This window comes from Artibeus jamaicensis, unplaced genomic scaffold (assembly GCF_021234435.1).
Source record: "Artibeus jamaicensis isolate MK-2021 breed Jamaican fruit bat unplaced genomic scaffold, CSHL_Jam_final contig_426, whole genome shotgun sequence".
NCBI classification, from domain to species: Eukaryota; Metazoa; Chordata; class Mammalia; order Chiroptera; family Phyllostomidae; genus Artibeus; species Artibeus jamaicensis.
This window is the reverse complement of record NW_026521826.1, coordinates 10,943,869-10,957,351: the sequence shown is the minus strand read 5'-3', so window position 1 is coordinate 10,957,351 and position 13,483 is coordinate 10,943,869. Positions and strand designations below refer to the sequence as shown.

Below are 13,483 nucleotides of genomic sequence, written 5' to 3'. Positions count from 1 at the left end.
TTTAGTCCTGACAATAACTCCCTGAACTGGGTCCTCACAGCACCCCATTTTCACATTAGCAAACTGAGGCTTAGAGAAGCAAGGTGGCATTCCCAAGACACACAGCTATGGGGTGGCAGAGTGACCACTGTGCTGTAGCGGGGAGAAGCACCCACCTTTTCGGCAGCAGGTCTGGGACCTGATGGGTGCTGGAGAAGTTTCAGTAGACAGGGAGGTGGGTCACAGTAGTCTGCCAAGAGGGCAGACAGCTACTGTACCAGCTTCTCCAGTATTCCTGCCTTCATGGTCCCACCCTGTAAGTCTCATCCAGATTCAGGAACGACTCATTTTCCTGCTGGTGCGGGACAAGTCAAACGATATGAACAGTAGCAAATGCAAAAATACCCGTGGCCATAATGTGAAGTGAAAGGTATATATAAAGAATTGTATGACATTCCCACAAGTAACTCTGTTTTCACAATAGCTGAATGAATCAATGAGAGGATCTCGCAGCTCTCCTTCGCCTCTGAGCAGCTCACATGGAGATGGAGATTAATAGTAAAACGTGCAAGTTGGGTCAGCGGCAGGGGCAAGCCCAGAATAACTGACCCAAGCTCCAGTTGCTACGATGGGTACAGCCCGCCCCCTGGTGGTCAGCCTCAGCACTGCAGCCGCAGACCACAAGGCAGAAAAAAAAAACACACCATAAAAAAAACACACCATTGTTCGGTGTCATTCAGGCAGTGGGGCTCCGAGGCTCCAGCGGGCAAAGGAGCAGGACCTGGGGGCTCCAGGGGATATGAAAGAGACCTGGAACCCTCCATGTTTTCCTGTTCCAATCTACTGTCCCGCAGCTCCCAGCTCTCTCTCAAAGCCTGCTCAGGCCGGCCAGGGCAATGACTCCGTCCAGCTCCACCAGAGTACCTGAGGCTCCAGCAAGGTTGGCCCCGCCCCAGGTCGTCCAGTGCCCTGCTCCGGCCCCCAGGCCAGCCCCTTGTCCCACAAACTTCAGGGGGGCAGAAAGCATTTACAGGATTCACCGCAAAAGATCATCGAAGGAGAAAAAACACCACACATTCTCCCATGAACCTGTAGGACCCTCAGGGTGCCCACCCCTAGCACACCCAGTTGTACAATAGGAAGCAGACCTCTCCTCCTTACCCTGGAGGCCCCTCCCCAGGGCGTGGGGGTCGGGGCCTTACCCTAGTCCCAGGCGCCCGCGGGTGTGGACGCAGAGCCCCAGACCCTGTCCTCTCCAGGGCGTCCTGGAGGTGGCCCTACCAACACTGGGACCTTCGGGACCCCAGCCTGTCAACTGACTGTTCCTCTCCCGGTGCTGTGCGTCCCCCGGCACGTAGGTAGCGGACAGGGACCCGCCAGGACCTCAACTCCTAGCGCGCGCACCCCGCTTCCCAACGTCCATCCCACGTGCTCGAGGGGCGTGGACGCGCCCACTGTCCCCGCGGCTCGGGCGCCCCCAGTCCCCGGCGCTCCGCACCACCGCCGTGCTCACTGCCAGAGCCACCAGCCGGTCGCTTGTCCGCCGCAGTGGCTCACCCCTCACTCCCGCAGCAGCCTCGCACGCCGACCCCCGCCCCCCAGGCATGGAAAAGATACCTGTTCTGGGCCTGGGCACCTGGAAGGTAAGGCGGCCTCGAGGTCGGGGAGGGGCGTTGCCTTCGCTTATCGAGGCTCCCCGGGACCTGGAGGGGCCACCCTCTGGGGACAGGGCTGGGAACTTCTACCCTGACCGCCTGGGAAACCCGCGGGGATACCTGCAGCATCTGCCACCCCAGCTAGGAGTCTGTACCTCCCCGGGAAGCGTCCTGTGTTTGAAAGGTGGAATTTTTTAATCAAACATTTTCTGAAAATGGGGGGTGTCCTTATGATATTTAACATTGATGCCAAGTCATAATTATTCAGAAATAATGTTTGGGAAAGCCCAAGATGAAAGGTTGTCAGTCTTGGGTACAGGCAGAAAGAATGGCAGTCACCCAATTAGATCAAACAGCAGACAACAGTTATTGGACTGCATTATCTGTATCTAAAAGATGATAAAGAGCCCTGGCCGCGTGGCTCAGTTGTTTGGAGCTTCATCCCGTGACCAAAGGTTGGGGGTTTGATTTCCACTCAGGGCACAAACCTAGGTTATGGGTTCCATCCCCAGTCCGGGCGGGTGTGGGAAGCAACCCATCGGTCCCATTTCTCTCTCCTCTCCCTCCCTCTCCCACGCGCACACACACCTCTTCCTTTCCTCCCTCTCTAAAATCAATAAACATTTCCTCTGTGTGAAGATTCGTTTTTTAAAAAGAAAAGAAATTCTACTATTGCAATTTGTTTTTGTTGATTTTTATTTTTTACATATTAATTTTTTTTAATTTTTTCATCACCACTTATCACCCCTTTACTGTCTTCCACTTCAGAACACCACCCACAATCACTAGACTGTTGTCCAAGAATTCTTTCTCTTGTTTGCTCAGTCCCACCACCCACCCACCCACCCTCAGCTTCCTGGAGCTGCCTGCCTGCTTTCTATCTATGAGTCTGCCTCTATTTTGATTGTTAGTTCAGTTTGCTCATTAGATTCCACATTATGAGTGAAATAATATGGTACTTGACTTTCTCTGACTGACTTATTTCACTTTGCATAATGATCTCCCGGTCCATCTATGCTGTAGCAAAGGGTAAAATTTTCTTCTTTTTTTACACCGAGTAGTATCCCATTGTATAAATGTACCATAACTGTTTTATCCACTCATCTACTGATGGACACTTGGGCTGCTTCCATATCCTAGTGATGGTAAATAATGCTGCAATGAACATAGGGGTACACATATATTTTTAAGTTAGTATTTCGAGTTTCTTCTGATAAATTTCCAGAAGTGGAATTCCTAGATTATAAGGAAGTTCCATTTTTATTTATTTAAAGTAACTTCGTACTGCTTTCCACAGTGACTGCACCAGTCTGCATTCCCACCAACAGTGCAAAAGGGTTTCCCTTTCTCCACATCCTCACCAGCACTTGTTGTTTGTTGACTAATTGATGATAGACATTCTGACTGGTGTGGGTGATATCTCACTGTGGTTTTCATTTGTGTTTCTCTGACGATTAGTAATGTTGAGCATCTTTTCATATGTCTACTGGCCATCTGTGTATCTTCTTTGAGGAACTGTATATTCAGGTCCTTTGCCCATTTTTAAATTGGATTGTCTGTTATTTTAGTCTGTTGGGTTTCATAAATTCTTTTTAAGTTTTGGATATTAACTCATCAGATGTATTGGTGAATATGTTCTCCCATTCAGTGGGTCGTCTTTTCATTTTGTTGATGGTTTCCTTTGCTGTGCAAAAACTTTAGTTTGATATAGTCCCGTTTGTTTATTATTTCTTTTGTTTTCCTTGCTTGAAGAGATATATCAGAAAAAATTACTACAAGAAATGTTTGAAATTTTACTGCCTATGTTTTCTTTAAGGATTTTTATAGTTTTGGGTCTAACATTTAAATCTTTAATCCATTTTGACTTTATTTTGTGCGTGGATTCATTTTTTTTGCATGATCCAGTTTTCCCAATACCATTTATTGAATAGCCTATCTTTGGCCCATTGTATGCTTTTTGTCTTCTTTGTCAAATATAATTGACTATAAAGGCACAGATATACTTCTGGGCTCTCCATTTAGTTCCATTGATTTACATAACTGTTTTTATGCCAATACCATGATGTTTTGATTACTATGGCCTTGTACTATAGTTGCATATTAGGTAGTGTGATTCCTCCTATTTTGTCTTCTTTCTTAAGAATGCTGAGGCTTTTCAAGGTCTTTTGTGGTTTTATACAAATTTTTGGAGTATTTGTTCTAGTTCTGTGAAATACACCATTGGTATCTTGATAGAAACTGCATTTAATCTGTAGATTGCTTTGGGTAATGTAGACATTTTAATGATGTTAATTCTTCTTGTCCATGAACACGGTATGTGCTTCCACTTACTTGTATCTTCTTCAGTTTCTTTCTTCACTATCTTCTAATATTCTGAGTACAGGTCTTTTACATCTTTGGTTAGATTTCTTCCTAGGTATTTTGTTCTTTTTGAAGCACTTGGAAATGAGACTGTTTTTTAGTTTCTTGTTTGATCATTCATTATTGGCACATGAAAATGCAAATGATTTCTGGATATTCATTTTGTGTCCTGCTACTTTACTGAATTCATTTATCAGTCTTAGTAGGAGGTTTTTTTGGTGGAATCTTTAGGGTTCTCTATATACAATATCACGCCATCTGCAAATAATGACACTTTTATTTCTTCCTTTCTAATTCATATACATTTTATTGCTTCTTATTTTCTGATTGCTGTGGCTAGGACTTCCAGCACTATGTCGAATAAGAGAGGTGAAAGTGGACATCCCTGTCTTATTCCTAATCTTAAGGGAAATGCTTGTAATTTGTCTTCATTGAGTATGATGTTGGCTGTGTGTTCCTCATATAAGGGCTTTATTACCTTGAGGTCTGTCCCCTCTCTTCCCACTTTGCTGAGAGTTTTTGTCATAAATGGGAACTAGATTTTTTCAAATACCTTTTCTGCATCTATTGATTTGATGATATGGTTTTTATCCTGCATTTTGTTTCTGTCATGTATTACATTTATTAATTTGCAGATATTGTACCACGCTTGCATCCCCAGAGTAAATCCTACTTGATCATGGTGTATGATCTTTTTAATATGTTGCTTACTCCAATTTGCTAATACATTGTCACAGATTTTTTTAAATGCCTGTATATAAATCAATGATATTGGCCTACAATTACCTTTCTTTGTAGTGTCTTTTTTCTGGGTTTTAAAATCAGGATAATGCTGGGCTTGTAAAACAAGTTTGGGAGCCTTTGATCCCCTTGAATTTTTCTGAATAGTTTCAGAAGGAGAGATGTTAGTTTTCTGAATATTTGGTAAAATTCACCTGTGAAGCCATCTGGTATAGGGCTTTTATTTATTTGGAGTTTTTTATTACTGCTTCAGTTTCACTAGTTGTAACTTGTCTGTTCAGATATTCTGATTCTTCCTGACTTAATTTTAGAAGATTGTATGTTTCTAGAAATCCATCCATTTCATCCAGATTGTCCAAAATTGTTGACACATAGTTGTTGGTAATATGTTTTCTGTATTTCTTTGATGTCATTGTTACTTCTTCTGTTTGACTTCTGATTTATTAATTTAGACCCTTTCTCTCTCTTTTTTTATCCTTTCAAAGAAGAGTTCTTGGTTTAACTAATTTTAGGTGTTTTTTAAACTCTGTTTTTTAAATTTCTGCTCTGATCTTTATTATTTTTTTCCATTAATTCACTTGGGGCTGCTTTTTTTTTTCAAGTTTCTTTAAGTGCAAAGTTAAATTGTTTATTTAAGCTTTTTTTCATTTTGTAAGATAGGCCTATAAATGCTATAAATTTCCCCCTTAGGACTGGTTTCCTAATGTCCCACAGAGTGTGGGTTGTTGTGTCATCATTTTCATTTGTTTCAAGGGATCTTTGATTTTTTTATTACTTGTTTTTATTATAAACATATTTATTGCTTAGTAACATTTTATTTAGCCTTTATATCTTTATGAGCTTTTCAGTTTCCTTCTTGTAATTGATTTCTAGTTTTATAGCATTGTGTCAGAGAAGATGCTTTATATGATTTCAGTCTTCTTAAATGTATTGAGATTTGTGGACTTCTGGCTGAAATGGAGGCATAGGTAGATATACTTTGCCTCTTCACACAACCCAAAGAAGGACAACAACATATTTAAAAACAAAAAATAACCGGAACTGCCAGAAAATCAAACCGTATGTAGTCCAACAATCAAGGAGTTAAAGCAGAAACATTCACCCACTGGTAGGAGGGCTGGAAAAGGGCATCCAGGACAGAAAGGACATGTGTCAAGACTGAGGCTGGAGAACTGGGCAGGAGGGCCAAGCGCTGGATTGTGGACTGGGCAGTTCTACATCTGCATGTAGATAAACCAGGAGGAACAACTGGGGAGCAAGACCATCTGCAAAATCCAGGGTTCCAGCATGGGGAAAGAAAGCCTCAAAACCTCTGGCAGTAAAAAGCTATGGGGGTTGTGGTGGAGGTAGAAACTTCCAGCATCTCAGGAGAGTTTTTTGGAGAGACCCACAGGGTCCTAAAACATACGCAAACCCACACACTTGGGAATCAGCACCAGAAGGGCCCAATTTGCTTGTGGGTAGTGGGGGAAGTGACTGAAAGCCTGCTGAGAGCCTAGCAAGCAGCATTGTTCCCTTTCTGACTCCTTCCCAAGTGTAGCACCACAATGAAGTGACATGGGTTGTCCCACTCTGGTGACATCTTTAAGCTCCGCCCTTTACAACAGCTGTGCTGCAACAACAAAAAATATATGGCCTTGATGAAAGAACAGATCAAAGCTCCAAAAATAGAACTAACTGATGAAGAGATAGCCAACCCATCAGATACAGAGTTCAAAACACTGGTAATCAGGATGCTTACAGAAATGGTTGAATATGGTCACAAAATTTAGGAAGGCTATGCAAAGTGAAATAAAGAAAATATACAGGGAACCAACAGTGAAGGGAAGGAAATTGGGACTTAAGTCAACAATTTCGAGCAAAAGAAAAAAATAAACATTCAACTGGAACAGAATGAAGAAACAAGAATTCAAAAAATAAGGAGAGGCTTAGGATAAACCTTCCAGCATAGGCAAGCCAGAAGGAGAAGAGAAAGAGCAAGAAATTGAAAACTTATTTGAAAATAATAGTGGAGAACTTGCCCAATTTGGCAAAGGAAATAGACTTCCAGGAAGTCTAGGAAGCTCAGAGAGTCCCAAAGAAGTTGGACCCAAAAAAATCACACACCATAGCACATCATAATTATATTACCCAAGATTAAAGATGAGGACAGAATCTCAAAAGCAACAAGACAAAAGGAGACAGTTACCTACAAAGGAGTTCCCATAAGACTATCAGCTGATTTCTCAAAAGAAGACTTGCAGGCAGGAAGGGGCTGGAAAAGAGTATTCTAAGTTATGAAAGGCAAGAAACTCCATCCAAGATTACTCTATCCAGCAAAGCTATCACTTAGAATGGAAGGGAAGATAAAGTGCTTCCCAGATAAGGTCAAGTTAAAGGAGTTTGTTGTACACCGCTCTGCCTAGTTGTAGGAATTGTATCTCTGCCCCTTGTGGCTAAGGGCAAGGGACAACCTTTGGAATGTGAGACAAAGCTTGTCTCTGGTAGCAAACACTGCCTCAATTCTTCTCCCTGCCCCCAAAGCTTGGTCGGAAGTCAATGATGGGTAAGACCCCTCACAGCAGGGGGCAACCTAAGCCAGACTCGAACACTTGGGAGGCCTTCATGGAAGGACTCGGGGGGCTGCAACAAAGAGCAATGGACTCTCACCCCCCAGCTTTGCCAAAGCCCGAGTCCCCATGTTCTCTGGGAGAAGCGCTTCCTGGCTCTAATCTCCTTAAACCTGAATACCTGTTGGGGAGGGGTGCAGCTCCTTGCCTTGCTAGAGTGTGTCCTGGGGAAAAATCTGGCATCACAAAGATTTGCTGATAAACCTGTGAAATCTGCTCTGCTAAGAGTGCTTTCATTCATATGATAAAGGTCTGAGAGAAAATGAGTATCTCTCCCAAAGTTTCTGCAACTCTCTTCCTGACAGACACTGACTCAGACTCTGAAGCCCTCAGATCTCTTTGAAATGTTATCTACTGTTTGATCCTTGCCACCCTGTATTCCTGTGTATTACAACCCAATAAAAGGCTATGGAAGAGGGCGCTCAGGGCCTTTTTCTCCTCAGAGAAACTGGCCCCTGCTGGCCTTTGTCTCCCCTGTGAAACTGGCCACAGCCCACTCCTCCTCCCCAAACAGATTCAGCATTTCTCGGCCACATATTTATTCATTCACGTGTGTCCGTGGCACCAGGGGGACTGGTGAGAGAAGTCGCCCCCACAGGAGTTCATCATCACCAAGCCCTTATTATATGAAATGTTAAAGGGACTTATCTAAGAAAAGGAAGATCAAGAATATGAACAGTAAAGTGACAACAAACTCACAACTATCAACAAATGAACCTAAAAGAAAAGAAACTAAGCAAACAACTAGAACAGGAACAGAATCACAGAACTGGAGATCACATGGAGGGTTATCAATGGGGAGGGTGATGAAAGAGTATGGGGGAAAAGGTACAGGGAATAAGTAGCATAAACGGCAGGTGGAAAATAGACAGGGGGTGGTTAAGAACAGTATAGGACTTATCTGTACAACCCATGGATATGAACTAAGGTGGGGGAATGTGAGTGAGTGGGGTGGGTACAGGGCAGAGGGGAATAAAGGGAGGGAAAAATGGAGTAACTGTAATAGCATAATCAATAAAATATGTTTTGAAAAAGTTACTGAGATTTGTTTTGTGTTCTAACTTGTGACCTGTTCTAGAATGATCCCTGTGGACCTGAAAGGGATGTACATTATGTTGCTTTGGGGTGAAATGCTCTGCAGATAGCAGTTAAAGTCATTTGATCTAGTGTGTCATTTAAGGCCTCTGTCTACATGTTGTTTTGTCTGGAAGATCTATCCATGTCAAGGGGGTGTTAAAATCCCTCACTATGACTACATTAATGTCAGTCTCTCTCTTTATATCCAAATTTGCTTCACTTACTTATGTGTTCTTACTGGGTGCATATATTTTTATAACAAGTATTGTATCCTCTTGTTTGATTTGCTTCCATTATGATTAAGTAGTGTCCTTTGTTTCCTACAATAGCCTTGGTTTCACAGTCTGTCTTCTCAGATATAAGTATTGCTACTCCAGCTTAAAAAAATAGTCTGACACTGCCAAGTTGGGTTTTTAACAGAAACTTTGGAACTGCTTGTTCAATGTGTAAAAGCCTGATCATGAAAGCACTTTGAACTTTGACACTTTCTCTACTTTGTATTTCTGATTCCTGTCAGTGCTTTAAGACTTGGCACTTACTTTTAAATTTGCTTTTCTGTTGTTTTTTTTTTAATTTAGTCTTTGATAGAAAGATGTTCCTTTAAGAAGTCACACAGGAAGTTATTTGAGGAGTAGAAATTGGAATGATCAAAGCCCCCATGCCCTCCTCGCTCATCTAAATATTATTTAGACTCTTTCTTCTACCTACTTAACTCTTACAGGCCAAGGATGTGGTCTCCCTCATTGCTATTCTGAGCATCTAGCCAAGGCCATGCATTTGGTAGCTGCTCAGTAAACACCTGGTAGATTGGACTGTCTTGACTCCTTGCCTGACTTTAATTCTGTTGTTTATGCACTATGTTTTCTGCACATGGCTGAGTGTGGGAGTCCACCCGTTCCTGCACTCAGTGTGAGGAAAAGCTGTGAAAACTGTGCTTAGGAGGCCAAAACATTGGTTGTTGGATTGGCTGTTGTTGGATTTCAGAGTCATAGAATTGGGTTAATCCTCACCACCCTTCCAGGGTCTGTGCAAAGGCTTCTTTTATTTATTTTAAATTTGGTACAACACAAATCTGCCACCAGCAGTCTTATTGCCCCAGAAATGTTGCATACCAACAAACCACAAAAGCTCCCCGCCGTACTAACACATGGTTTATTGCTCTTGCTGGTGGTCAATAGGGCAGCTTCTTGGACCTTGTTCATTTTGCAGGCAGCTCCAGGGGACGTGACGCAGGCAGTGAAAGTGGCCATAGATGTGGGATATCGACACTTTGACTGTGCATACCTGTACCACAACGAGAGTGAGGTTGGAGCCGGGATCCAGTGCAAAATCAAGGAGGGTGTGCTACAGCGGGAGGACCTGTTTATCGTCAGTAAGGTACGACATCCCCTGCAGGGAGAGCTGGTGCAGGTTGCTCAGAGCTTGGATGATGGGACAGTTGACAGCACATGATGGGTGATTTCTCCTGTAGACCTGGTGACTTGCATTCCTGCTTGAACCAGACCTGACAAGGACGTCTGCAGCTTCATGCATGTGTTGGGTGTGGTGCAGGTGAAGGGGTCAATGACAGTGTGACTCACAGAGGGGGTAACTAGAGCAAAGACACAAGGCATGGGACACTGCTTGGGGTACAAGGACCTGAAAGAAGTTTGATGTTCCTGAAATGAGCGATGTTGCCAGCACAGACCAGGAGCAGTGTGGTGGAGCTGATCCTAGAAGATGTGGACACAATTTAAGGACTTGTCTTGGTGACCCAGGGGCAGAGGCTGTGTCAACACTGCCTCTGTGGCCAATTGTAAGGACTCCTCCTCCCCCTTGTAGCTCTGGTCCACCTGCCATAAGAAGTCCCTGGTGAGGGAAGCCTGCTCCCAGACTCTGAAGGCTTTGAAGTTGGAGTACTTAGACCTCTACCTCATACACTGGCCCATGGGTTTCAAGGTACTGTCCTGGCCTGGTGAGAACCCCCACCAGCAGCCTCCTTTCCTGGTCATGCCCTCATGGTAGGGTGGAAAGCTCTGGGCCAGCAGCCAGGGTGCATGGGTTCTGGGCTGTGTCAGCCACACACACATTTGGTTGTCTCCTGGCCTCAGCTCAGCAGAGGCTTAGACTTGAGGACCTCCCACTTCTAGTGGTTTTTGCTTCCAACCCAGTCATTTTCCCTCCAAGCCAAGAAAGTGAACCATGTTTCCACAAGTCCCTAGGTGAAAGCAGGAAGCAGACAATGGACATCAGCGGTCACTGACCCCCACTCGTGGGGTCCCTGCTCCTGGGGTCCATGGCATTGTAGCTGAAACCAAAGAAATTCACACAGACTACTGAATCCTGTGGGGGAAAAAGGCAAGTGGCTTCTCTCTCAAGGAGAGCAAAAGCCTCAGCCTCTGCTCCAATGAGCTTTTATTGTCTTGCTGGGCACCTTACATGAAGGTCCTCATTAACTATGCACAAGTTCGCTTTAGGTGATTACCTTATACAGAAAACAAAGGAGAGAATGCCAGTAATCACATCACAGAAGAGGGATATTTGCAAATGAAAAGGCAAAAGTGGTTGAACCCATTACACTCCTCCTTGGAAGGTTTAGCATGGTTTTTAGGAAGTTGCTTTGCAGTAAATGTTTCCACTGGGGGCTGGGTGTTTTTAGCAAACAGCAAGACTCAAAGCGGCCTAGGCACACTGGAGGCCTGATTCTGCACAGGAGAACTTATCCGTGGGTGTGGGTCCTGTGCATCTCCAAGTGGGAGCTTGGCCCACGCCATGCAGAACAGTCTCCTACAATCAGCTGAATGAAACTGGTGCTCACATCACTCCCCAGGTCCCAGAAAATTCCTGGGCCCTATCTCTTCCCCCAGGTTTTGTTCTCTTTGGGGAGTGATGGCTGCTTTGCAATATGGGGGAAGTCGACTCAACACCTGCAATGGGAGAAGAGGGTTCTGGAGGGAGATTATGGCTCCTTTTGGTGCTGTTTCCTTCTGTTGATTATATCTCACATACAAACATTCCCGCTCCTGCCCCCCTGCTCAATTGCTTTCCCAACCTTGGTATCCTGTGGGCCCTGGCCAGGATGTCCCTGTGCACCTGCCTGACCAAGGGTTCAGTCACACAGGTGACACCAGGGAGCTTTGAAATGACACTCTGCCTACATTGCAGGTGGTGACAGCTACACAGACCTCTCCCAAGTGTGCACCCTGTTTGAGCAGCTCACAGTGTGTTCCCAGCTGCCAGGCTCCTTTTGAAATTAAACAACGAAAACCACTTCATTCCTAGTACAGCTTTATTTTCAGGCTTGGTGTTTAATTTCAATAAAGGCTGTAGCAACTGCTCATCCGTCACATTGGTGGACAACTGAAGATGAGCGAGAATGAGTCAGCAGTGGTTTCTGTCTGTGACCTCAGTGCACCCAGAAAGTAAGATTAAAGTGGCGATCACAGCTGGGTCATGCTTGCTGCTGGCTGTTAGTGTTATTTTAACGCTGGACCAGGCACTCCTTTGCACACTTCATACACATGGTTCACTTAATCCTCACACCAATTCTGCAAGGTGGGTACAGTTACCATGCCCACTGCACAGATGGTGCGACTGAGCACAAGAAGACTTAGTATTATCAGGGCCCAGATGCCGATGCTCAGGTCAGGCATGCGATACACTGCCTGGCCCTCACCTTTGAGCAGATCCCTGCAGTGGGGTCTCAAGGTTGTCAGGTCCAAGGAGAAGGACAGATAGCGGTTGGGAGAAATGTCAACATACGAGGTGACTTTGGAGTGGGACAGCTAGATGCTTCATCATGAAAAATCTTTAAAATGTGGATCAGACAGCAATGTCAGATTTCTCCCCACTGTTGTTCAAGAGAAAATTAGGTGTCATTAAAAAATCATGTGTCATACACCATTAGCCGAGTGACAGGTGACACACAGCTGTGTGTGGCAGAAGATTGAGCATCACAACACCCGGGCATCATAAGGGATGCCCTGGGTCCCTGTCAGTCTCCCTCTGGGCCCTGCACCTCCTGTGTTTCTTGGGCTTCATCTCTAGCTTCATTATCTCTCACACGACGGGACCTTAAGAAAGCAGAAAAGAGCCTCACAATGGACTTTGGAGAAAGTCAGCTGTGCTCTTGAGGTAAGAAGGCACAGCCCTTTCCCTCTTCTTTACCTGAAATTGCTAACTGCTATGCTGACAAGGGGCCAGGATTCCAGGTCTTCTTTCCTGACATGTGAGAGGTGGGCAGCGAACTTCCATGCTGGTAGTGACCTTGCTGGCCACCAGTCCAACCAACCCTTGTCTTGTGAAGGTGAAGCTGGGGTGTGGAGAAAGGAAGTCCCACGGTGTGTTGTGAGGGCTGTACTAGGGCCTAGACCTTGTGGCCCAGGGCCCAGCATTCTTTCCCTGCATCTCATTCTCCCTTCATCCATGCTTGTCCTGAGGGGTGACCACCAGCCCCCAGTAAGCTCCTTTCCTCTGGTCCTTACAGCCTGGAGGAAAAGACTTGCCCTTGGATAGCAGTGGCATGGTGATCCCGAGTGACACCGATTTCCTAGACACGTGGGAGGTAAGCTGGGCTCACCAGCAGCGTTTTCATGCTGCTGATGGCCCTCTGAATGGGTAGCGGTAAGATTGAGCCTCTCATGTTCATGGACACCAGGCTGTCTCGCTGAAATGCATGTGTGAAGGTACATTGGGAAGGGACACCTGACGGTGATGTTCAGAGACCTCAGTTTCCTTTGTTCCTCTCTCTGAAATGTGTAAGTTAGGGATAACTAATCCTGACCTCTCTTTGTTCTCCAATGTTTTTTTATTTAAAAGATCACAAGTTCATTATTGAAACTAAGTAAGAGTATAAAAAAGAAAATTAAAAATCTATTTTTCATTAGCACTTCTAGTATTTTATAGTTACTTTAGCTTTTTTATAAGCATTTCAGAAAGGAAACTTTGGCAAGTGATGAAGTGGGGTGGTTCTGGGAGACACATGGAGGAGGAGACCACGTTCCAAGCCTGCTGCCAGTGTCCAGACAAGATGTGATGAGGCTTGAAGTAGAGTGTCCAGCGTGGGAGTCGGGACCTGATGGG

The 13,483-nt window shown here is 44.8% G+C and overlaps 1 protein-coding gene across 4 annotated transcripts in view; it reads left to right on the top strand.

The window, feature by feature from the left end:
- Positions 1 to 1,459: 1,459 nt before the first annotated feature.
- Positions 1,460 to 13,483, top strand: part of AKR1E2 (aldo-keto reductase family 1 member E2) — a 20,561-nt gene continuing 8,537 nt past the window's right edge. For all 4 annotated transcript variants that reach the window (XR_008391743.1, XM_053665844.1, XM_053665842.1 and 1 more), the window contains exons 1-4: positions 1,460 to 1,622; positions 9,632 to 9,799; positions 10,244 to 10,360; positions 12,888 to 12,965. Coding sequence is in view for 3 of the 4 variants with exons in the window: in XM_053665844.1 (XP_053521819.1) it covers positions 1,584 to 1,622; positions 9,632 to 9,799; positions 10,244 to 10,360; positions 12,888 to 12,965 (402 nt within the window). In the remaining variant the exon portion in view is untranslated. The remainder of the gene's footprint in view (positions 1,623 to 9,631; positions 9,800 to 10,243; positions 10,361 to 12,887; positions 12,966 to 13,483) is intronic.